The 23,810-nt window shown below is 39.9% G+C and overlaps 1 protein-coding gene across 1 annotated transcript; it reads right to left on the reverse strand.

Annotated features, from left to right (window-relative positions):
* Window positions 1-1,573: 1,573 nt before the first annotated feature.
* LOC119738646 (E3 ubiquitin-protein ligase MIB1-like) lies at window positions 1,574-15,711 on the reverse strand. Its single transcript, XM_038213560.1, has 15 exons — window positions 15,339-15,711; window positions 14,177-14,281; window positions 13,111-13,282; window positions 12,104-12,210; window positions 11,465-11,656; window positions 10,466-10,587; window positions 9,991-10,129; window positions 8,911-9,065; window positions 8,021-8,172; window positions 7,349-7,514; window positions 6,530-6,684; window positions 5,763-5,889; window positions 5,371-5,574; window positions 4,044-4,239; window positions 1,574-2,830 (listed from the first exon to the last, which is right to left on the reverse strand). The coding sequence occupies exons 1-15, from the start codon at window positions 15,445-15,447 to the stop codon at window positions 2,814-2,816; spliced, it is 2,118 nt and encodes a 705-aa protein (XP_038069488.1). The 5' UTR covers window positions 15,448-15,711; the 3' UTR covers window positions 1,574-2,813.
* Window positions 15,712-23,810: the final 8,099 nt, after the last annotated feature.

Genomic DNA, 23,810 nt, shown 5'->3' on the forward strand with positions numbered 1-23,810 from the left:
CGCATGTTTGCAGAGAGAAAGAAACGATTCACACAAAATATATTAACGGTGCTTAAAAGTTACTAATTTTTACTAATCTTACTCCCACAGGCTTCCAAAACATTTTTGAAATTTTGTGTTGGTGGTGGCTATTTTTCAAAGCACTACTGCAGCTCAAACTGATTTCCATCCACAGTGACACTTTATTACTAGTTCTTCCAACCATACTCTTAAATTCCTTGACAAAATCTCGCTTTGTTGATGGGTCTCATCGCGGCAATATTGACATGTGTTTGCAAATTGCTACAGCTAGCTCACGATCGTCACTGCACAGTACATGCACAATACACACACATCCACACGCAATATACAAACACGAGTGCAAATGGTGCAACCCACTGAATTTTTTTCTTAGTCTGGTCCTCAAGTACTCCACTCTGCACACTGCATTGATGTCTATCAGGTTCTTGACCGCACTGCCTTAAACTTGTGTCACCAGTCCATCCATTATCGTAAATTTGGGCCTATATTTCGCCAGAAGTTTTCATGCGATATTACGGAAACAGAAAACGTTGGAAAACCGGAATCTGCATAAAATTCCGCAGACATTAGACTAAAATCCGGAAATCCGGAAAAATCCGGACAAATCACACCCCTGCGATTTACAAACAAACATACAGACTAACTTACAGCTTATTGTGCAGTCATTCTGATAACTGATGACCCATGAACTTTAATTACTTTAGGTCCATTAAATAGAACACAGAACTATAGTTCTGTACTTGTAAGAGGTAACTCATTATGAACCAAACAAAAGTTAAAAATATTGAATAAGGAAATAGGTCGGTAGGGTTCCATATATTGACACGTATTACTTGAAGTGCTATAAAGTCAAAATAATTGTAATAAAAAGAATACAAAAATGTGTGAGATTTGGTCCTGTAACTATTTACGACAAACAATGTTATTTGGAAAAAGTGTTACAAAGCAACAAAGTAACTGAATGGTTTTGTAAAGTTTTGTATAACAGTGTATTTATCGTATTGTTAATAATAATTTTAGGTTATCACGATATAGTTCGAATTTTTCCAATACGTAAATACAGTCTAATGTCTAATTGGCTTCCAAAGTACAACCATTTTCATATCAAAGGGGGAAGTAGTATATTTAATAATATTGGGATGAATATAATGTGTAGCGATGACGTAGAAAGCAGTCTTATTATTGTTGTAAGGTTGATATTTTACCGTACAGACTATAACATTTTTAATGAGTATAAGAAAGTGCGAAGAATGATAACTTCAAAAAAATCTTTTCATTTTTACAAAATATAGAAGATAGAAACCAAGTAGAAAAAGGGCGCGGGTCATTAAAAGCGAATGCAATCTGTAACAAACGTGAATCAAAATTAACGACAAAAGCGAATCATAACACTTCAAACAATTAAAGGGCCCATACAGTTTTTAGAATGCTATCCTTAAAAATGCACCTTTGTGTCCCATGAAATCTCATTTCAATTTTTGTTTTGCCATTTTTCAGGGTATTTTGGTGCCATTTTGGCTTTTATGCTAATGCAAATTTCCACATTTATGAGCAAAAGTGTGATGTCATTCCGGGCGAGAACCTCGATGTTACAGCTATTTCAGCAAAACAAGTTGAAAAAGATATTTTTCTGTCATACCTTTCTTTTCTTTGGTGATTCGTTGATGTGTGAGTACATGGAGCTAGCCATTCTCAAAATTCTTTTAATGGGCAAATGTTTGGTTAACAATTTAACCAGAAAACCCCTTATCTGAACAGTATCTTCCTGAAATGACATCCTCTAGCAATATCGCCCTTAGTTGTCCAAAATCGTATATTATTGTATATGTTTAAACAAGTGTTCTTTTTAATACATTTAAAAGGGTCAAATAGTTTTTAAACATGTAAGAGGAGTAGAAAGTTGAACAAAATGTGTTCCTAAAAAAATAATCGCAGGAACCCTATGAAAAACACATGAAATGGAATAAAAAGAATTCACACAATTTAAAACTTGTGATTACATTTATGTTAAAGCAAGTTTCGTTACTAGTGGAGTTGTTTGAACATTTTAAGCATGCACTTTAACTTGGAAATTGGAAATGTACAAGGCACTGCCATTTAACATGACGTCACGTGTCAAAACACACATTTACTAGGTGGTCTTTGTCTGCGCCATGTTTAGAGTCGATCTGTTAACAACCATTGTTATTTTGAGCAGAAAAAATCGTAACAGTACATAAATTCATAATAAACATCCACCGATGACGTCATCGTGACATCATTGCAGATTCGGGATATTGTTAACATTGTGGAACCTCCCACCGCGTTTTGTGACGACTGAACCTTACCTTATGCTTTTTGAAAACCGGCATTTTGATGACGTTATCAACACGTTTGTCACCTTTTGGGCATATATCTATGACAACCATCCACCCATTTAGCATTTTGTGATGATTTGTGAGATATGGCGATAATCTTCAAAAATAAAAAATCTACATAAAATCACATTATAACGTAACCATGACGACATGTAAATTTCCACATATAGCACGACCCTGTCTATGAACTTGCAAAGTCTGAACCCAATCGGCCTCTTAGCTCTCTATTGAAAAGGCAACTTTATGATGACGTGACGTGACACTTGATGACGTCACCATGACGTCACTTGTCGAGACATTACTTTGTTAAGTTTCATTGGTATATCACTAAGAACGACTTATAATGCAATAATCACACCGTTCCATGGATTGTTCCAGCTTTGCAGCACGTCACACATCTTTTAGTTGACTTCACAGCTCATCCGTTGACTGTTTTCATTGGCCGTTTGACTCTGGGAAAACAATAACACACTGATACAATTTGGCAATTGTCTAAACGCCTTGTTAATATTATAAACAGCAACTCGAATGGAAGCTTCCGGATACGTATTTTTGGTAAACTTGATACAAACCTGAGGTGGGTATATTTAATAGGTTACCAAAAGTTTTCATTTTACGTTGAATACTACTACATGCAAGGGCGGATCCGGGGGGGGGGGGGGGGAGCCAAAGGGGGCCATGCCCCCCCAAAAAACGAAACCAATTTTTGTTTTGTTTTATGTGACATCGCAATAAAGGCAGGCAATGAGTACACCACCATCTTTTCCTCAAAAAAAAACAGTGGTTAAAGTGGTCAGAAATCGCCTCAGATCGCACCACAGAGCATCTAGAATCCAAAATTTGTTCGGGGCCCTTAAGCGGGCCCCGAACCCCACGCCGTAATTTTTTTTACCCACTTTTTTTGGGGACCAAACTTTTTTTGCCCCCCCCAAAAAAATTGTGTTCTGGATCCGCCCTTGACTACATGTTGCTGGAGTGCCAGACTCGGACCCTTAATCAGGGGCTACTAACTAGCAAACCTATTCATGCAGTGCATGCATTTTCATATAAGTTGCATTTGATTCAGTATTCATTCTACTCCTTTAAATTAAACGTCATCTCGGGCCCTTTACTCTAACACTCCTCGGTGAAAATTAGAAACATATCCTTGGTATTGAATTATTTGCTATTTGACAACGGTGCACTGTCAGAATAGAGGCGAGATTACAGATCTCCCTCTCCACACTGCTTTACCCCCTCTTTTCCAAAACTAGCGCAACAAATGGACCTGTCACTGATAATAGGTCTATGGCATGGTTTGAGGGTGGATAGTCGATGTTAGCTTCAGTTTGTCAACTTGAAATAACGAAAAGACTACCGACCATTCACACGAATTATGCAGCAGTGTATTTATTTTACTATACCTCATACATATGCCCCACAATTTCAGTGAGGTTCGCATCAGGTATCTCGGCAAAACGATGCCGTTCGTGTCCGCCATCTAAATACATGTACCTCTGTGTGCGCCTTGTATGCAGCAGCAAAAAAAATTAGCTGACACGTGGTCGTGAAATTAACAGGTACGAGGTACGGTATATACTATTTGCTCAACTTTGCTGGGGAGCCATCATAAGTACAAACAATGAGGTTTGTGGTTTAATAGAAAAACAAATAAAACAATCTTACCTTTTCTTTGGTAGAGATCCTTCAGTAAATTCTCAACCCCTGGATTGGGGCAGACGTCCAGAACATTGCTGCCTGTTTTATTCTTGATGTAGATATCGGCGCCATGTTTAATAAGGTTGACCGTAATGGCAACCAGGTTGTATTTTTTGGCGGATGAAACGCCTTTGTCTCCGAGCTGCTGGACGAGCACCAACAACTACAAATAAACATGAAAAGTAAGTTTGGATGGGTGTTTGGGAGTAGGTAAACTGTAAACTACATACATATTTATGTGCTAAGCTTACGGGCACATCAGACAGGGCTCTGGAGTGCTCTAAAACGTGCAAAACTACACTCTAAAAACTGTGTTTAGCAATTAAACACAATTTTGCTATCACTTTGTAAACATGTTTAGACGCTAAACATTACGTGTTCAATTTCTAAACATTAATGTTCAATGGCTAAACACTATCCATCCTTACTCTAAACATGTTTAGTATTTAAACATGTTTACAAACTGATAGCAAGAAAGTGTTTAGAAAAGTGTTTAATTGCTAAACACAGTTTTTACAGTGTAAATCAGGCCAACTTTACTCACTCTTTAGCCAGCAAATTTCTCCAAAGAAATCTACTGGGCAAAGAAACGGTTCTCAGTATTTCACCAACCAATTTTGCAGACTCGACTCATTTTTTAAAAGAGACTGTTCTTCAATATTTTGCACATGAGAGGGTTTCAAGTGATTTCAAAATGAGGCTAAAGACTTGACTGGTACATGTCCAACCATGGTCCAACTATTTGAAAAGACTGACCTCTTCATTCAGTGTCATTAGTCTGGTGGCTGACTATGGAGACATGTGTAGTAAATTGAGACTAGTTCCCGGTTCATGCCACATGTTTCTTCAATTTGTTTGGCATGGTTGATTGATGCAGTACTGAAGCGGTGTTGGACTGTGTGTTTCAGGTGCCAGTCTATTTTCTTGTATTGCATGTTTTCAATGCCTTCAGTTTGGGACTGTCGTATAGTATTGAAAGTCCCAAATTTCGGACCAGGGGCACATGTGGTGTGATTTTGCAAAAGGAACATGTCTCCTAAATCTAATCATGCATGAGGAGACAGCTTTTGAGCAACCACTACAGTCAAATGGTGTTGCTGAAAAACAATGCAAACAAAGCACTATATTGCCAATCTCTACCACTTATAAATGCCATTAGATTAATTGCCACTTGAAGTTTTCGACACTAGATGGTCCTTTGTAAAGGCACAAGGCTGAGCTCAGAATCACGATATCAATGGAAACTGATTGCTGTGTGTTGCCACCAAGCATGCAGACGTGTTTAGTTCAATACCTTTTCCAGTGGTGTGACTCGCATGATGTCTTTGATGGAGGCTTTCATGACAAGATGGAGACTTGTATCACCATCGCTATTCTGGGCGTTCACGTTGGCACCGCTGTTGACCAGAGCCTCGATACACTTCTTGTGGGCATTGTCAACGGCCAGGTGCAATGCCGTCTGTCCACTGTTAGTTTTTAGTTCCTTATTGCAGCCATGCTTAGAGAAAAAATTGAAGATTTTTACAGAGATAAGGTACAAGATATTTCGCAAATCTCGGAGTGGTATACTAAAACATTTTGTTTTGTAAACCAATGCACATGGTGTTTTGTAAAACATTGGTATATGTCTAAATTAATCCCGCTCATGTCTCCTTTTTGGTGGGTAACTGAAATCAATGACCTCACCTGTTTGACGAGGAGCAAAGTGATGACCGATAGACCGTTCTGGGCTGCGATGTGTAGTGCCGTGAAGCCGTCGCCTGTGACATCATTGATCATGTTTGGCAAGGCTTCCAGAATCCCTACCACGGCACTGGAAAAACAAAAGGCATTTGTCAGATTGTCTACCACTTTTAAGACAATCAACCACAAAAGACGACGAAACTAGCCGGACAAGAGTTCGCACGTTATCCGCAGGAAAAAGCACAACGATATAGGCCCAGTGTCGATCTCCTGCGTCTTGCCACTTAACCAACCGCGTCGGATTGCTGGATCGAGTAAGATTCAGTGGTGATGCTAACGAAGTTCTCATAGTGCCATAGTACGCAGGAGGTCGTGTATTTGTGTCCCACCCCAGTAAACTTCTGAAATTTTGTTTTACTCGCATACCCTCGGACAACTGAGCTCATGGATAAAGTGTTTGTAAAATTGTCAGTGAAGGACAATAGCCCATTATTAAACCGATAAATAAACAAAACACGCTTGACAGTGCTGACGTTATCATTCATCATTGTTACACAACCAAAATTTATCAATTCATGTCTTTTATTCATTAATCATAAATCAACAACAACCAAAAGACATGGAGGAAACCTAGAACATCATGAACATGAAAGACGAATCAAAAGAAACAGTCTAAATGTCAATGTAGCAAGGAACTAAACATTAATGTGAAAGCAAAAAAAAATAAAAAAAAATAAAAAAAAATAAGAAAAGCAAATTTGAGGACCTACAAAGCGTTTCCGCAGAGTGCGGCATGATGCAAACTGTTGAATCCCTTCTTGTTCATCTGACGGAGGTCAGTTTCTGGGTTGGTTATCAGCCAACGGATGATCTGCTTCCTGTTCTTGGTAATGGCAAGGAGTAGTGGACTGTTGCTATCCTTGTCCTATTAAATGCAATGCAAGAAAACCAAATATATTACCACTATTGGAGGTATTTCTTGTTTTTCTTTGTATCTTGCTGCCTGTGAGTTATTTTGATAATGATGCATGCTTGTAGGGCCGTATCATAAGTCCTACGCCTCATAGGTCCGACGCCTCATAACTCCGAAATTTCGGACTTATGAGGCGTCGGACTTATGAAGCATTATTCCGCCTCACAGGTCCGACGCCTCATAAGTCCGACGCCTCATAAGTCCCACAATGGACAAACGCTGTTCGGACTGGTTTTGGAGCTATGAGGCGTTGGACTTATGCGGCGTCGGACCTATGAGGCGGAATAAATAAATGTTATGCCTCATAAGTCCGACGCCTCATAATCCGTCGCCTCATAAGTCCGAATTTTTTTTCCCCGACGAAAATAGAAGATACTATTCATTTAATGACAGCAATATGTGTTGTTTTCTCAGCATGTATGGCCTCTCAAACGTTAAGCTTTGATCTGCATGAGTGTGGTATACTGCAGATAATATGAAACGGGCAACAAGGCTTTGTCTCATAGAAATGGTCCTTGTCTCATAGAAATGGATAAACCTTGGGGTAAAATGCCCTCTAAAAATAAATGAATATGTCACCTCAAAGTATGAATCTAAACAGCCTCCAACAACTAACTTTATAGTTGACGTCGCATTTTTGCTGGTCGTGTGTGAGCAGCACATCTGCACATGTCTGATGGCCCTTGACAATGGACTGGTGGAGAGGGGTGAAATCCTTGTTGTTCGCCGCGTTTATATCGCTTCCAGCTTGCAGAAGACATTTGACAATCTCTGGCTTATCACTGTCAGGAAAAAAACGTGAGGCTACAGCATTGAGAATAAATGCCAGAATTTATACTACGAGGGATATCCCTGACCATCCACACTGAGCATACAAGTTTGTTATTGGCACCTTTCGGCAAATAACCTGAGCGGTTTCTAGAATACTAATATGTAATCTGATTTATGTGTTAACTATTTCGTTTACTCGGGATAACCCCATAAAGGTAACGTACAACCGACTGGTGGTGTGCATGTTCTAACATCCGGGGCGACAATAGGCGGGACTGGAAAGCATCCATCGTCCATATCTTTTGCCGACAGTCACACGATTGTTTGTTGACAACCAAAAATACACCCCTCTAGCGACGCACCTGGGTATAGACCCTTTTCTGAGCCACTTGGCTGGTATGTATCTGAGCTTCTGACTGACACATTATTTCTGATCGATTAAGCCACTCCATCCACACAACTGTTGGATCTCACTTCTGACACTTCAAAGTAAAAGCAAGTTCATGGGGTAACTCACCCGAGCACTGCATAGGCAAGTGCCGTGTCTCCGTCCACATCTTTATGGTCCAATGGTGCTTTGCCTCTCAACAAAGCTGTGACCGCATCCATGTGACCGTGATGGACGGCTGCCTGAAGCGGTGTCTGCTTTTCTATATTCTGAAATTTGACCTGTTAAAGAAACAACAAGTATTTCTTAAATTCGCTTGTATATTTTTTCATCTACAAAGGCATACATTGCGGTAAATGAAACCGAAGGGTTGGAACCCAGCTGCTGGCCACACATGTCCATTGGCAAGCCATCATCTCACCCTCTCTCTACATTTTGGTATACCTGCATTATATAGGGAGTAACCTGAGATAAACTGAGGAAAACCCGGAAGGATATTCCAAGGAAAACTTACGGAATCAGGGAAGGACTGAAAACCCAAATCAATGTGTGGACCAGGACAGGAATCAAACCCTGGCCCCAGATGTCGGGAAGACAAGGAATTTTCCACTACACCAACCTGACTCCTTACATGTAAGGCCCAAAAAAGGTCTTCGGTGTCTGGTATGGAGCTTGCTCTAACAGTGGTGAGGCGACGCGCCTTTTTTTATTTTTTGTTTCCTTCAACTGTCGGCTGATGACTGCAAATGGTGCCCGACTAAATTTAGTGCAAAATGTTTTGGAGCCCAGAGAGGCCACACAAGGCTTACACTCAATCGTAATCCCATCTACAAACACATTAAAATTGTACAGCAGCAAGATTCCAGTCAAACCAGTGAGTTTGGCGGTTTTGAGACATCATCTTACATTGATTTGTTTTTTTAAATTTTGCCGACGCGCATGGCTACGGAGACGCGCGCGCATACCAGAAACCGGAAACTGTTTTTTGGCCTAACCCAACCTTCAGATTTTCTTCTCACCGCCTCTGGGTGATCATTGATAATCTCCAGCACTTTAGTGGTGTTGCCGGCAACTGCCGCCTGGAAAAGGGCAGCGCCGCTATCCGCGGAACCGCCAGGCCGGTCCCCGAGTTTCTCAAGCAGAGCCTTCAGTTGTAGAGTAGTCATCATTTCACCTACATTGGGAAGTATTTGAAACAGGGAAGTATTTGAATCGCACCATCATTTTAATAGTAGGTCATTAAAATAAGGATTTACAGTAGCACCATGTGACAAACCTCTTGGTGAGTTTGTGAGGTTCTGCTGACGGGCAGAGCATGCTGTTCCTCGTTCTTTTCAGAACCTCCCAAACTCAAAGAGATTTGTCGCATGGTACGGTGCTACCGTAAATCTTTATTTTAATGATGATGCCATTGTCATCCTCACCTTGTGAATCTGCCAAAGATTAATGATGAAAATTATGTGCTGCAGATCCAGAAAACTTTATTTGTGTTGTACAACTTCTTGTTACAGTTCTGGTAGTCGTATGTCAGGCTCAGGTACAGGCACAGATTGACGTTTAATAAACCTTGGCCAGATTAATGCATTAGGCGAAGAATTACACAAGTTGCAAACTCTATTGAGCTGAAGCCATGTTGCTTTGGAATGCTTAGTTACCGTCTTCCTAGTACAACGGCCTCCCTAGGCAAAAAGAAGAAATCTTAGTTTGGCCGCTTCACCATGCAAATCGTCAAATCTTAATATTACCTCGCCATGTCTTAACTTCAAACCCCTATTTGTTGTTTTTACGGTTTCAATAAAGCCCGGGAGATACTTTGACATTACAGTCAATGTGACGGCAAATTTTGGCATGCAGCAGGGCAAAGGCTAAATTGGTCAAAATGCACTATTTCTAGTATCGTCAGTGATCACGCTTTAGCCAACCTGCAGGATAATGAACAAATGTTTGGTTGTAGTCAGGATTATTAACTAGGCCTAAAATCCGAATATAATCGAAAACAGTGAATATAATCGAAGGCTAAAACGGTCGACGCATGTTTTAATGAATACCCATATAAATATGGATTAATGAATACCCTCCTTTCCATAAACCTCCAGCACCTGTGATTGGTCTTTTAGCCTCCTCTTTCTTCTCCATGACGAGACACAGGGGATGAATGAAATACGACGATCCGCCAAAGTTGACCTTGACATCGCCATCTTTGTCCACCATGACGACTTCGCCGACCTTTCCCATGAACTGAGATATAGAGAAAATGAACAAAATACGAAACATCTTTTGATATCCTTTGTCCTCGAGATCCATTTTTTCACGTGAATATTATATTTTAACTACCAAGGGTGTATACGCTAACATTCAGATTAATCAACCGTACCTATAGGCTCCGTGCGCCAACAAAAGAGGGCGCTTATTTGCCTTTTTTGAGAGCTCCGTGGACGGACGGACACACAGCGTGCGCGTACTGTACCATACTGAGGTGTACTCGTGCACGCAGCCCGTAGTCCTAACCACAGACGTACCGGTATGTCCGTGGGCCTACTCAGCCATGAAATTAAAACCTGATATCTGTCTTACATCTGTGATTTCTTCGTTCCAGCCACACCTCTGTAGGTGCAGTTCCTTGAGCTTCAAATGGTCCATGTCCAGCAAACGGACCTTGTCTCCGGTGTCCAGGTAAGAGTGGGCTTTGGTCTCATCTATGTCGATGCAAAGATCAAAGATTCAGGCAGGTACTTGTCATGTTTGTATACTGTATTTATTAAAGTAGATGTTACACGACGCTTAACCCGAGAACTCGCTGCATTGACTCGATTCAGAAGTGATACGTCGGTCAGGAACTTAAATGTAAAGTTTTAAGAGAGACAATATGGACATTATACCACAAAATTGCAATTAACGCTTAAGGGGGGACCGGGCATAGCAGGCATGGACAACTCGGTGAAACAAGTGTTTGTATACTATCGTTTCGGTTTGCGGTAACACCATGTGGTAATAACTACTGTCGCTCAGTAGCTGTTTAGTTCTGATAAGAACTTGTCCAGTTTATTATCAACTTTCGCTAAGTTTGTCTTATTAGTTCTGGTAAGAACAGTCCTGCTTATTTGTAAAAGTACTGTCTCAACGTTTCGACTAGCCTGCTCTACTCATCGTCAGTGTGACGATGATTAGAGCAGGCTATATTCTGTCATCGTCAGTCTGACGATGACAAGAGCAGGCTAGTCGAAACGTTGAGACCAAAGACAAGTTCTATTAGAACTAAGCAGGACTGTTCTTAGAACTAAAAACAACTTAGCAAAAGTTGACAATAAGTAGGACAAGTTCTTATCAGAACTAAACATCTACTGAGCGACAGTAGTTATTACCACATGGTGTTTATATCGCAAACCGAAACGATACATGCAAAGCTTAAACGTTTCTGTATCGCATTCAATCCTGATTGGCTAAAAGCTTTAGGAAAAAACGAACAATGTTATGCGTATATTGGCCGAAACGTTCTTAGGATATGGTTACGCATACGATAAGATTTGCACCATTGGGAAACCGACCTGATAACAGAACTATTTGAACACTTACCGAGCCTCGGGAGGTGCTCAATGTAGAAATCTCCCATAGTTTCTCTCTCCGTGTATTGCACGTCGACTTTGCCTTTGTGGCCCCGTCGGTATTGGCTGGCAGAACCGTTGGGCCACCGAACGGAGACCCAGGAACGATAAGTTCCCTCCGCGCTACACACTTGGCTCACAGTACCAACTTTGCCGTCCCCACCTGATTTACCGTAAGAAATCGACGATCAGGAAAAACGACGCCATAATAGAGTTGTAGGGTTACAACTGTTTAATTTCACCTTTTGGAGACCTGTTATCGTAATTGTTTTCGAACGTCAGGAGATGCCGGACATCAGGCGAAATTTTGGTGTCACAATTAGGTTATATTTCTTGCTCTTAGTCTTATTAGTAAGAATACCAAAATTCGTGGAAAAATGATAAGGGTTAGGGCACATTTAAGTTGGAAAAATCCCCCTAAGGTACCATTCTCCGTAAATTTTAATGTTCAGTATATGTTGCCCTGATTTAGGAGTATATAGCTTTATATTGTTTTCAAAAATATATAAATATACAACAATAAGCACAAACATGTGCACCATCTTTTGCGTTTACATGGAGATTAACAGAGGATTATCTGAACTCCTTATTTTCCTTTATATCCCCATACCATCTTGATCTTCCCATTCCCAATCGGGTCCTCGCACCACTCGGGCTCCCACACAAATGCCGATAGACCGGCATTTGACGGCACCAGATCGACAGGGAACTTCAAACCTGAAACAAATATTTAAACATGTTTTAAACATGTTAGTATTGTGTCTGATTTTAACACAACACAAAGAATATTGTATGCATACTGCGCAATACAATGTACCTCATTTGTATATCAATATACCTGATTACAATAACAATGGATCTCATGTAAACAACAATAAAGTGCATTTACGTATCAACAAGCCATGACGTCAAGGCACGTAATGCACCTGAGATGGCGTCTAAAACAAAAGGAGTAATAGGATAGCTTGTAAATCAAAGGGAAATGACGTATGAAACAATGTGGGACCGAAAATGTCAAACGTTTGAAAATATTTTTTCAAGTAAACAAAACAAAAATGACTAAGGGCATTATTTGTATTTATTCAAGCAGTGCGTTAACATTGTATTAAAAAATGGAGGCAACACCGACTGAGCGTCAACTAAGCCAACTCGCGGATAATCTTAAAGAATGTGTTTACTCGACAGCTGAAGTGGGAAGTCAACGATCGTGGGAAAAGTTGGTGATTTATTTCGGTCTTTCAAAAGCCGAAATTTATTGAAACCATTTTTGGCTTCAGCCAAAAAGTCACTTTGGGTAGCCAACACAGTCAGTACAAGTTTCACTGACATTCAGCCATGCAAGACAAGGATAAAGGCCTTTCTTTTTGACTATCTATAGGAACACTACCAACACAATGTTTCCTAATATTTGTAAGTGCAGAAATGTTGTAAAATACGGACAAAAATGCACAAGGAAGAACCTGAATACAGGGCGCCAAGATCTCCAGATCTTATCCTCCTTTAACTTTTTCTTTGGGGTACCTCAAGGACCGGGTGGTACCGCATTGTGCCAAACACCCTTTAGGGACTACGCCAGACACTTCCAGCGCATTTCTACAACACCTTTCTAAAACTTACCCCGGAACTGAGTTGGTTTCGATCCTCGTGAAGCGATGACCCGGGTCATGCTTTCCCTCGTTATAGCAGCGATGACACAAATCGAAGTCATGACACCCCAGACACTTCCAACGCATTCCTACGATACCTTTCTCGGGACAGCAGTCACAGTTGACATTCGGATGCTTGACTCCTATTCCAAGATTGAATCATTAATAAATTGCACTCTTACTTTTTTCAAAGAGCGAAAATTCACTCTTGATCCTAGATGAATGACAAATTAACATTGAAACCGATGTTGTTCGTGCTAAGCAATTGTAATAAATGTAGGACATTTTCTTTCTGTTATCCCCTCAACAAAAGACAGCATTGTGGCCGTCGGCTTCAGTACCGGGTACAAAACAATTTAAATTGAAATCCATTCATTTGAACAAAATCGTGTTATACGATTAAGTTTCGACTTCATTCCGCAAAGTCTTTTAAAAAAGATTAGAGCGATTTGACTCTAATTCGTCTATTCCTACAAATTCACTCTTTGGAAAATAGAGAGCATCAATGCTTTCATGATATAGTTCAGAGGAGAAGTAGCATAGTATACTTAAAATCACTTTTTTTCACTTAACATCATGTTTTGCCCGAACGTAATGGACATTTTCATTAGCATTACAAAAACTTTAAAAAAAAATCTACATTTTTAGATCACTTACAAATCCGGGATTTCTAAAGGGGTTTGTTGAGATGTTGAAATCGCAGGTATATTTTTTTCAGAGGAGGGGGTATGGTGCCGGTGAGGCGTTAAATAAATAAACTGCAGCATCAGTAACCCTAAAGAGTTTAAATAATGAATGAAAATAAAGGCCACAAAGACGCATTTTATTGAAAGCAAGTAGAGGATTCCAAAATTTCATGACAATGAAAATTGATTGCAAGTTTTTTTAGAACAGAATCTCCGCTTACGTAATTGGGCAATTAAATGAATGAAAATATAGGCCACAAAGACGCATTTCATTGAAAGCAACTAGAGGATTCCAACATTTCATGACGGAAAATTCACTGCGGGTTTTGTTAGAACAGAATCTCCGCTTACGTAATTGGGCGTTATCGTAAATCCGCAAATCGTACTTGCCGCTGGCTCCACCGGCGCGGTAGTGTGCGATTACTCCCGAATCCCATCGCACAAAGACACCCGTCACTGAAAACAAGATTATACACGTTTGTGCAAGGTGTAAATCGAGGATATTCTATTGTTCCTCTTCCCTTTATCTTTGTTTATAATCTTTAATCTTTTATCAGCTCTAATTGGTTTTGTAGACGTTTTCTAACCGAGGAGTCCTGATCCTAAATCGCTTTAAATTTGATACCTGATGACGTTATGATAACGTCACAGTTTTTTCTCATCTTCGGACCAGGGTTCAATTTCGTACCAGGTTTTATCATCCCGCGATCCGTTTGGAGGAAATAGGTTTCGTTTGATTTTGAAACTTCTGTCTCTATTTTATATTAACCTGACTTCGACCTCTGGTACCAAGAAGTCAAGGTCAAGCAACTTCACGTACAAAACATGTTATCCATCATGGTCTATCTGATTAAAAAATAATGAATATAACTGATTGTAATTTGATACCTGATGGCGTCTCATGACATTACGATGATGTTTAAAGTATGAAGTTAATACCCCTAACTGTTTTTAAGGAAAGTAGCGGAGAATTATTGTCCGGAAAAAAGAAAGGCGGAGAGACAGAAGGAAAGAAACTTTTCTCAGGAACAATGCGACTTTACGTTAGTTCCCTTTTAATTAGACCTTTAAACAAGGATAAGTAAACAATCCAAAACATAAAATGTGTAGGGAATTCAGGGCATAATGCCCCTTTAATATGTAATAATTAACTTACAATGTTCGTATTGTTTGCGGGCCATACTAATTAAGTTCGCACAGCTTAGACTGGTTCCTACCTCCATTTAAGAATCGATTATGAGTGGGAACTGGGAGACCAGAACCAGTCTGCTCTTAGGGCGGATCTGTTCGTGCGGAAAACAACCCCCAAAACAAGCCTTCTTGATGAGATATTTTGTTACACTTAAAAATGTAAGAAAAAAGAGGGGTTTAATATAAATCGCTAAAAGCAAAAAAAAAAAAAAAGACCTCCAAAACCACTAAGTTGTTGAAGGTCTTTATGACCCCTCAAATGTCTGGTGAGAGTAACATTCTGTGGTCAATTTGTAGGGCATGTGTGATTCATAATACGTACCGCTGTCCTTAGCTTGTGCAGGCACCACGGTGCCTACGCAGCCTTTTCCCCCGTCCTGGTCGCCCCATTCCCAGTCCGGGCCTCGTACAACTCGCACTCCTGTGAACATGACGGATTCCGCTTTGAGTAGTGCCCTTACTACGTTCACCAAACAGCCAGACTGCCTATTGAATAATACCTCGATCCAAGTCTTCCGGAATAGTTTGCTTCTTTATACAGACTGCCTATTAAATAATTTTCTGTCGATGGAAGCTACGGTCGACCCAGCCCTGGCAAAATGAGCTGAATGTTTGGAATATAATTAGACTACGTACACGCGTGATGGACTTTGCAGTTTGCTCCTAAACACAACGCATAATTTACAACCAACTGAACATTGTTTCGATGAATTCGCTCGTCCCGATGTCCTATCATAAGGTTATGGCGTTCTCTAGCTCTCATTGGATGGTCTTTGAACCTGGTGTCAAGAAAACACTTCCGCTTGTGCACAACACTGGCGCATGGATTGAACATGTACATGTACAGTATATTGATCACGGAGGTTAGCTACCAAACAATTGCATTGCGAAAGCGTGGGTAAAGTCAACCAGCGGAAACCGTGCCGAGCCACCGTACTACAGAGCTGGGTACGAGTGAGCAAGGGGAATTCCCTGACGCGTCGGGGCGGTCAGCGATTTTTTTATTTACACAATAGTACAGGGTGACAATTTTTTAGGCGACTTGAATCAAGGTTATAGGATTGTTGAGCGCCGCGTAGCGGCGCCCTGCAATCCTGTAACCTTTTACCTACGCGCGCGCGCGTATACTCTCTCCACGTGTGTGAAAGTATATACATTTAATTTATGAATTGCAAGGGTTGGTCGAGCACCGCCGTGGATTAGTAGTTGTTATATAACTGACATACAGATCCTAGTCATTTGATTGGTGGAACTCCCATCACATGACATTCGTTATTGCTCCCATTCACGCCGCGGCTCAAAAAGTACTATCCGCCCATGGGGAATGGGAAATACTATTCAACAGTTAGGATCATGACGCGGTATTTGTGTGCAAATGAATGCTGGTGTGCGCGTTCAGCGTTGCGCGTAGCGCGTATTGTTTCCACGAGCCGGCGCTACAGCGTTAGGTTCAAACATTTTTGTGATGGGGTGGTTTTGAAGAGAGAAATAGCTTTTCCTTCAGTTTTGTATTGAAAAAAGTGCAAATATATCAAATGACAAGGATCTATAGGTCAGTTATATAAAACAAATATTGAGTGGCTTTAAATTGTGAAATGGGAGGAATATTATCGCTCGGTAAAATCTGGACTTTTCCAGTTCACTCGGCTTCGCCTCGTGAAATGGAAAAGTCCAGATTTTACCTCGCGATAATATTCCTCCCATTCCACGCTGAGCCACTCAATATTTGTATACTGGCTAATGATCCAGGGGTCCCGAGTTCGATTCCCTGCTGTGCATTCTTCAGGTTTTGCTCTTCTTTTCACAAATTTCAAGTTTTATCTTAGAAACGTTATTTTTGTCAGTCGGATACTATTTGTATAGCAGCAATTTTCTTTTTCTTTTCTGATCCGAGGCTCTGGAGGATTTTTTTTAAAGGAAAATAAAGTCCGAAATCCGCACCAAGTTGAAAAATAGTAGCCTCCAAACAAGCCTGGTTATATAAACCATGCTCCATAGGAAAGTGCACAAAGTACCCCAGATAGTTGTGTAATAAAAAATCTCGCGGGCGGTCACAGCTGCCATACGGGGAATTCCATCCTGTTTTGTTCCCAAGCAGTTCACAGAATAATCCCGGAGAGTACGCCATTTTTGAATTTCTGCTTCCGGACTCCACCGCGACCTTTCTATGGGTATTTTACCCGGGTTGCACTTTCTCTTGCAATAATTTGTGACAGAAAGATTTCTGACCGTAATCACCCCGCCGAGAAACATTCATGTTTGGAATATTATTTTGGCATTCCATAAGAAAAAAATGGTGAGAAATCAGATGGAGATGGGTAAAAACAAATTTTGCTCACGACCTTTCACCTCCATATATTCGTACCTACAATCCCGGCCAAAATGGTTGGGACACTTGGAAATAACCTTAGCCTCCATTGCCCTCCAACGGTCACCAACTCCCCCGCTCCCCGGTCAATGTTGTTCTCTCCAGCGGATGGAGCACACACCGCGCAATGAGAGACAACATTGAGCGGGGACTGGGGGGGTTGAGGGCCCAGCGAGATTTGGCCAGGATTGTCTCATATTTCAAAATATGCATGACATGCCGTTTGGGGAGCTGTTTTCCTGAGTTTTGTTTCCAAAATATGAAATGGCGGCCGAAGGTTGAATGAAAGTACACATACTTAGGCCAGATAAAAATGATTGATAGTAATACAAAAATGGAAATTAAAAATTCAAATGTTCCAATTCTTTAAAATCACAACTTTATTGTTGCGCGTGCATCGTAACGGTTCGCCATGACGGTTCACCATGCCATTTTGGCCAACAACTGTACAAAATACAGTTTGTGTTTAACTTGAAAGGCTCATTATGATACACAAATAATATACAATCCTTGTCAATTTGTTTGTATTACTCATTCCGAAAAATCCATCGGTGATCCATCCAAACCAAAATATAAAGGAATTGCACCCTGTGACTCTGCTTATTATATAATTTACAGTGGTGAACTGTGGTTACACTATGGTTTGGATGGATTTTTCGTCCAAATGAGGGATTAAAAACAAATTGAAGAAGATGATACGTTGTTTTTGTATCCTAATACGGCTTTCACGTCGAACCCAATCTGTATTTTGTAAAATATCGGCCAAAATGACATGGTGCACCGTCATGGTGAATCGTGTGCATTGACCATGTTACCAGCGCGCGCGTGTGTGTATTATTATTTGAGCGGGTACTACGCGCAATATCCAAATCCAATATCAAGGCTATTGTACATTCAGACAATCCCGGCCAAAATGGTTGAGACACTTGGAACCTTAGCCTCCAACGGTCACCAACTCCCCCGCTCCCCTGGTCAATGTGGTTCTCTCCAGCGGATGGAGCACACACCGCGCAATGAGAGACAACATTGAGCGAGGGCTGGGGGGTTGGGGGCCCCGCGAGATTTGGCCAGGATTGTAGGTCTCCTTGTTCGATCACGTTTGTATTCACCTCGAGTGCTAGCATGAGATCGAAAATGGTAACGACGCGAATATTTACCTACCTAAATTCGATCCAAGTAGGGCTTGCGTGGCAGGGCCAAGTTTTAGTTTTAAATTTTCATAATTTTTAATGTTTAAACAAGGAGTTGTTCCTTTTAGAAAAAAAAATCATATTAGTTTTGGTTGAGATGCCCCTTCCCATTCTTGGTAGTGTGACCCCCTGTTTGTGTATTCAGCCCAAAGTCGATCCCCCTTTATCAGTTGGCACATGGTCAAGCCACACATTACTTTAGACAGCAGACCAGCAGAGACAAGTGTATAGTATTCAGGTGTGTGTTCCTCCTATTAACTGGAGTGGCGTGATCCTGCTTGAGTTCTGTTTGTTTTGGAGCCATTTGTGAGTTTTCTTTTGTCCACTTTTCATTTATCATGCATAATTGTCATTAGAAATTTATTTCAGTTTCTTTTTTGAAAGTTTGTTAGTTTCTGTAGTTTTGATAAAAGTTGAGTCGGGTCATTTTAATCTTTGAAGACCTCTCAGTTTGGAAATTTAGATTTGGTCCTGTTTACCTCATTTTTCTGAAGACATAAGTGTGTTACATGTCTTTATAATTATTGTTTTATCCAACTTTTAATAAGGACGTTTTCGCCTTTTTTGATTTTTGAGTTCTCTTGAGAAAGTTTTAAGTTGTTGTCCAGTTTAATTCAACATTGTATTACCAAAGGTCATACTTTGCTTTATTATATTCAGTAAGGTTGAAAGTTCATTTGAGATTCAGGTGCTTATTATATTTCTCCTTTTGAATATCAGCATTACATTGAAATTTCTTCGTTCACTCATGGTTCAATGGCAAGTGTAGCCTACAGAGTTTGTAGCCAGCAACCTCGTTTAATTGCGCGCTAATAGTGTCTTCCACTTCATTTGCATGAGAGATAACTTGTTAATTGTTTAATGAATATTAATCAGACCATGTTTCTTATATACCTTTTTGTTTTCCTGGGTTTTTCTTGTTTTACAGATTTTCAGTCTAAGTGTATTCTAAGGTCCATTGTTGGCGTGAGTCTTGAGTCGTAAGTTTCTGTTTTAATTTTTTTTAAAAATTAATTCTTGTTTTAAAGTTTTGGATCTGGTCTTTAGTATTTTTGTTCCGTTCCTTGGTCTTGGTTTTTCTTTTGCTTTAGTAACTTCACTTATTTTTTTTTAAGTTTTGACATTTTTGTAAATAAACATTTTTCAAATATTTTTGTTTCAATTTCCTCGAGACCGTTCACCTCAGAGATCCTGAGTGTTTCGTTACAAATCAAGCTCCGCCCCCAGATCGGCAACATTCAATGCGAGTCCATCTCTTCAAATGATTCTTAGCCCATTTCGGTTCTGCACGCCACATTTTATGTTTTAAGCACGATTTGGGAACAATATGGGCACAATAATGGGCCAAGCAGCTCCGCTATTATCTAGGCCTATAATATATACGTGTGCAGTATGAAGCATATATGAATATAATCTTTAAATAGTTATTAAGTAATTTTATCCGACTCTCTTTCATTCTTGGGGTCAACCTCAGTAATAATCCAAAACGGCACTTGTTCGCAACAAGTTAATTAAACATTTGACCAATCAAAGAAAACTACACCATTCTGTGAGAATCTGGGCACGGGCAGATCGCTATTTCTCCCAATGCACGAGAAATGAGCACATTGACCGGTTGGAAACACAGAATGTCGCCCTAATGTGCATCTCCATAACAAATAACTTGTCCATTGCAATAGCAATACGCGTTCGTCTTGTAAAGCGGGCTATAGACAACCACGTAAATGCGGGATTCTGTAGAGCGCGCTAGCGGCAGCCATATTTAAGGGACATTATTTTGTACACAACGTCCGCTGTGGAAAAAATGCGCAAAAAATGCTGTCGCTAGCGCGCGGCAAACGACACATTGTTTACTGACCATAACATTGAATGAAAGGGGACTTTATGTGTCTCCCAACACGCATTTATTGCATGATCAGAACCCTATAGTCGAGCACAACCAGTAGGCGTTTTCCATTGCCAGTCAACTAACCAGGAATGAAATCCGACGTAACCCACCCCACTGCGTAATTCCAATGAAATGTCTCCCAACTGTTAATACCGACCAAGCACACATTTATTCCAATTCACAAATACTCTCCCCCCCCCCCCCCCCCCACTTTCACTCGGGAGGTAAAACACTGAGTATACAGTGTTTATACGCCGATGAAGGGCAAACAAACCCTATTTTATATTTACATCAGCCCGAGGCAAATTTTATCTTATGACATTTTTTTAACCTTTTCAGTCCAAAAGTCAAAACAAGTCAAAAATTTAAATTTCCAACGATTTTGTTCAACAGCTTCACTTCATGTATTTCTAAACACCCCTCTAGCTAAATAATGGAGTCTCCAGCTCGCGAGTTGGAGGTAAACAACTCCTTTTATGGAGATCATGATTTGCTCCTTTCCAGTAATAATAATAATGAGTGTAATTCCACTAAATGTGCCATTAAGGAGACATGGTATCGTAATTTCTTCACACGATGGGATACATCGGTCATTAGGGAGACATTTTCATGTCTCCCTAATGTCACAGCCCCCTTTTAGAGGCACAATTTTACCGTCGCAATGAGGTTATATTTGTTGCTCGTGGTCTAATTAGCAAACATACCGAAATTCGTGGAAAAGGGACAAGGGAATATTGGGTTAGGGCACATTTAAGTTTGAAAAATGTTGTACCCAGGTCTATGGGAATGTCTCCTAATGGCCCATTGCCGGTAATTATTATTATTATAATTTTAATTATTATTACGGGAAATGGGCCATTAGGAGACATTCCCATAGACCTGGGCACAACATTTTTCAAACTTAAATGTGCCCTAACCCAATATTCCCTTGTCCCTTTTCCACGAATTTCGGTATGTTTTACTAATTAGACCACGAGCAACAAATAAAACCTAATTGCGACATCAAAATTTAGCCTCTAAAGGGGGGCTGCGCCAATAGGGAGACATCTAGTCTCCCTATTAAGCCCGTGTCTCCCTACTATCGAAATTTCTACGCTAACGTGTCTCCCTAATAGTACATTTGTAGGAATAATAGTAAGTACTGGAAATAGTACCTTATGGAGACATTAGGGTCGTGCACACATCCTCACAACTTTATTGACCTTTTGTTTTGGACCACGAGCAATTTTTCTAGCCTATAGGCGACATGAAGAATTCGGCTCTGAATAGGGGTTGTGACATTATGGAGACATTAATAGTTCTGCTTCCGATTACATGGCATTCGAAAATGGAGTAGGAAGGTAGGGATTTTTTTGGCCAATTTTTGTGTGTATGTGTACGATCAAAATGGAGGCGTCTGCGTGTAGTCGAGGTTAAAGGTAGAAAATTTGCTTTTGGGTGTTTTCCCCCTCATTTCCCCCAAAAACAAAATTAGGGTTAGGGCTGTCAGAATAGGGTAGGTGGGGAAACCGGAAGCAGAACAATTTTTTTGGGGCGCAATGTCCGATGTTCTCTCATTTAAATTACAACCTATGACGAAAACAAGTCTCCTGAAGGGTACATTAACAAGATTTATACATAATAATAATAATAATACATCAAAATTAGAAATAACAGTGATCAATATTGCACATGACATAATGTGCTTCAGAAATTAACATTAAAATTAGAAAGAATTAAAACTAATTAAATCCAATGTCTTAAAAAGGGTGTAAAAGTAAGTACATTTTAAATGTCCATCAAGACAATACAGTTGAAAAAGTACTAAAATATAAGCAGTGAAACTAGATAAAAGTCAACTTTAAAAGATTAGTCTAAACTTAATCCGAAAAAAATCCAATTGACTGAGAATTTTGATTGTCAGCAGGCAACGTATTCCATAATTCTGGGTTGTTGATGAAAATGATCTAGCGTTTTTAACATTCTGAACTCATGAGTTTCCAAACACTTTTATTGTACCGTAATAAATAGACGGACGCAGCTCGTCACTTGCAAGATCACTGATGTACTTTTGCGATAGTCCATGTTAAACATGGTTGATGTGCATTGTCTATGGACGCACGGGTACGACCATTTATCCATAGTCCTATTTATAATACGAACAGTTGGCGCCGTGTCCCCTGTATCCGCATACATAAAGTAAATGTTCGTATGTACGTCCATAGAACCATGTCCACTTCGTCATTTTGAACCAGGAGAAAATTCTGCTCTGTCATGTCCGTGCTAATTTGAATTTTTTTTTTAATTGCAGCACAAAACAACCATTCTATGAAGCCCCATTAGTTCGTCTTTGTTAAAGGTAGAGTACATCATTTGTAATATGTGCATTATGTTTTTTTCATGAAGGACAATTTCTAAGGGAAATTTCTGAAAATGCGTCTTTAGGCGCAACGTTGGAAATGGACTTCTTTCATTGATTTTTGCAAAAGACAGCTTGCCGGAAATAATAATCATACAGGGAGTTTATTGTAAGTACTGTCTTTAAAACCAAGTACGTTGTATGCTTTTCAACAATCATACGTCAGTTACTTTTTGGATTGCTGCAAATGATGGACTTAGCTTTAATGATAATGAATTAAAGTTTGTTTTACGTTGTTTTCACAATAATGTACCACATAAATCAACATTAAAATAGCAATAATTAAAGAAGATTAAATCATTTGTTTAATAAGGTGTTAAAAAGTGCATCTAAAATGTCTATCAAGACTGATAAATAAGCAATGACACTAGTTTAAAGAGACAAGTCTTAAGTTTAAAAATGTCAATTGACTGAGAATGTTGAATGTCATCAACAGGCAACTTCTGATGAAGGCAACTGCTGATGAAAAGAGTTCTAGTGTTCATAACAGTCTACACTTAGAAACAATATGCGGACGTTTTCCTAACACCAACGACACCACTGATGTACTTTTGGGATTGACCATGTATAACTAAACAGATTTAGATTTTTTTTGTTTAAACGTTTAAACTTGTAAACATCACATCCTTCGTCTGCATTCCCTTAAATTTATGCAGTGGCGTAACTCAGCTTAGTCCACGTTTTATTGTGTAGGTCGTGCCAAATTTCACGTTTGCACAACTTTTTAGTCGTGACACATTTCATGAAAGTTTCACAGTGGTTAAGTCTGATGCTTACACAACAAATTCTGGCATGGCATACACAAATCATTTGAGGGTAATGTATACACATTTGCAAACATCAAATAATGACCCTACAAAATTATTATGAAATATTATTAGGGTAGGGGCTGTCAGAATAGGGTAGGTGGGGAAACCAGAAGCAAAACAATTTTTTTGGGCGTAATGTCC

The sequence above is a fragment of the Patiria miniata genome, unplaced genomic scaffold (genome assembly GCF_015706575.1).
Source record: "Patiria miniata isolate m_02_andy unplaced genomic scaffold, ASM1570657v1 HiC_scaffold_3, whole genome shotgun sequence".
Lineage (NCBI taxonomy): Eukaryota > Metazoa > Echinodermata > Asteroidea > Valvatida > Asterinidae > Patiria > Patiria miniata.

Coding starts and splice junctions, on each gene's coding strand:
- LOC119738646 (XM_038213560.1), bottom strand. CDS start 15,447: ATGTTCACAGGAGTGCGAGTTGTACGAGGCCCGGACTGGGAATGGGGC. Junction 14,282..15,338: donor TGCACAAGCTAAGGACAGCG/GTACGTATTATG, acceptor TCTTGTTTTCAG/TGACGGGTGTCTTTGTGCGA. Junction 4,240..5,370: donor GAGTCACACCACTGGAAAAG/GTATTGAACTAA, acceptor GTTTATTTGTAG/TTGTTGGTGCTCGTCCAGCA.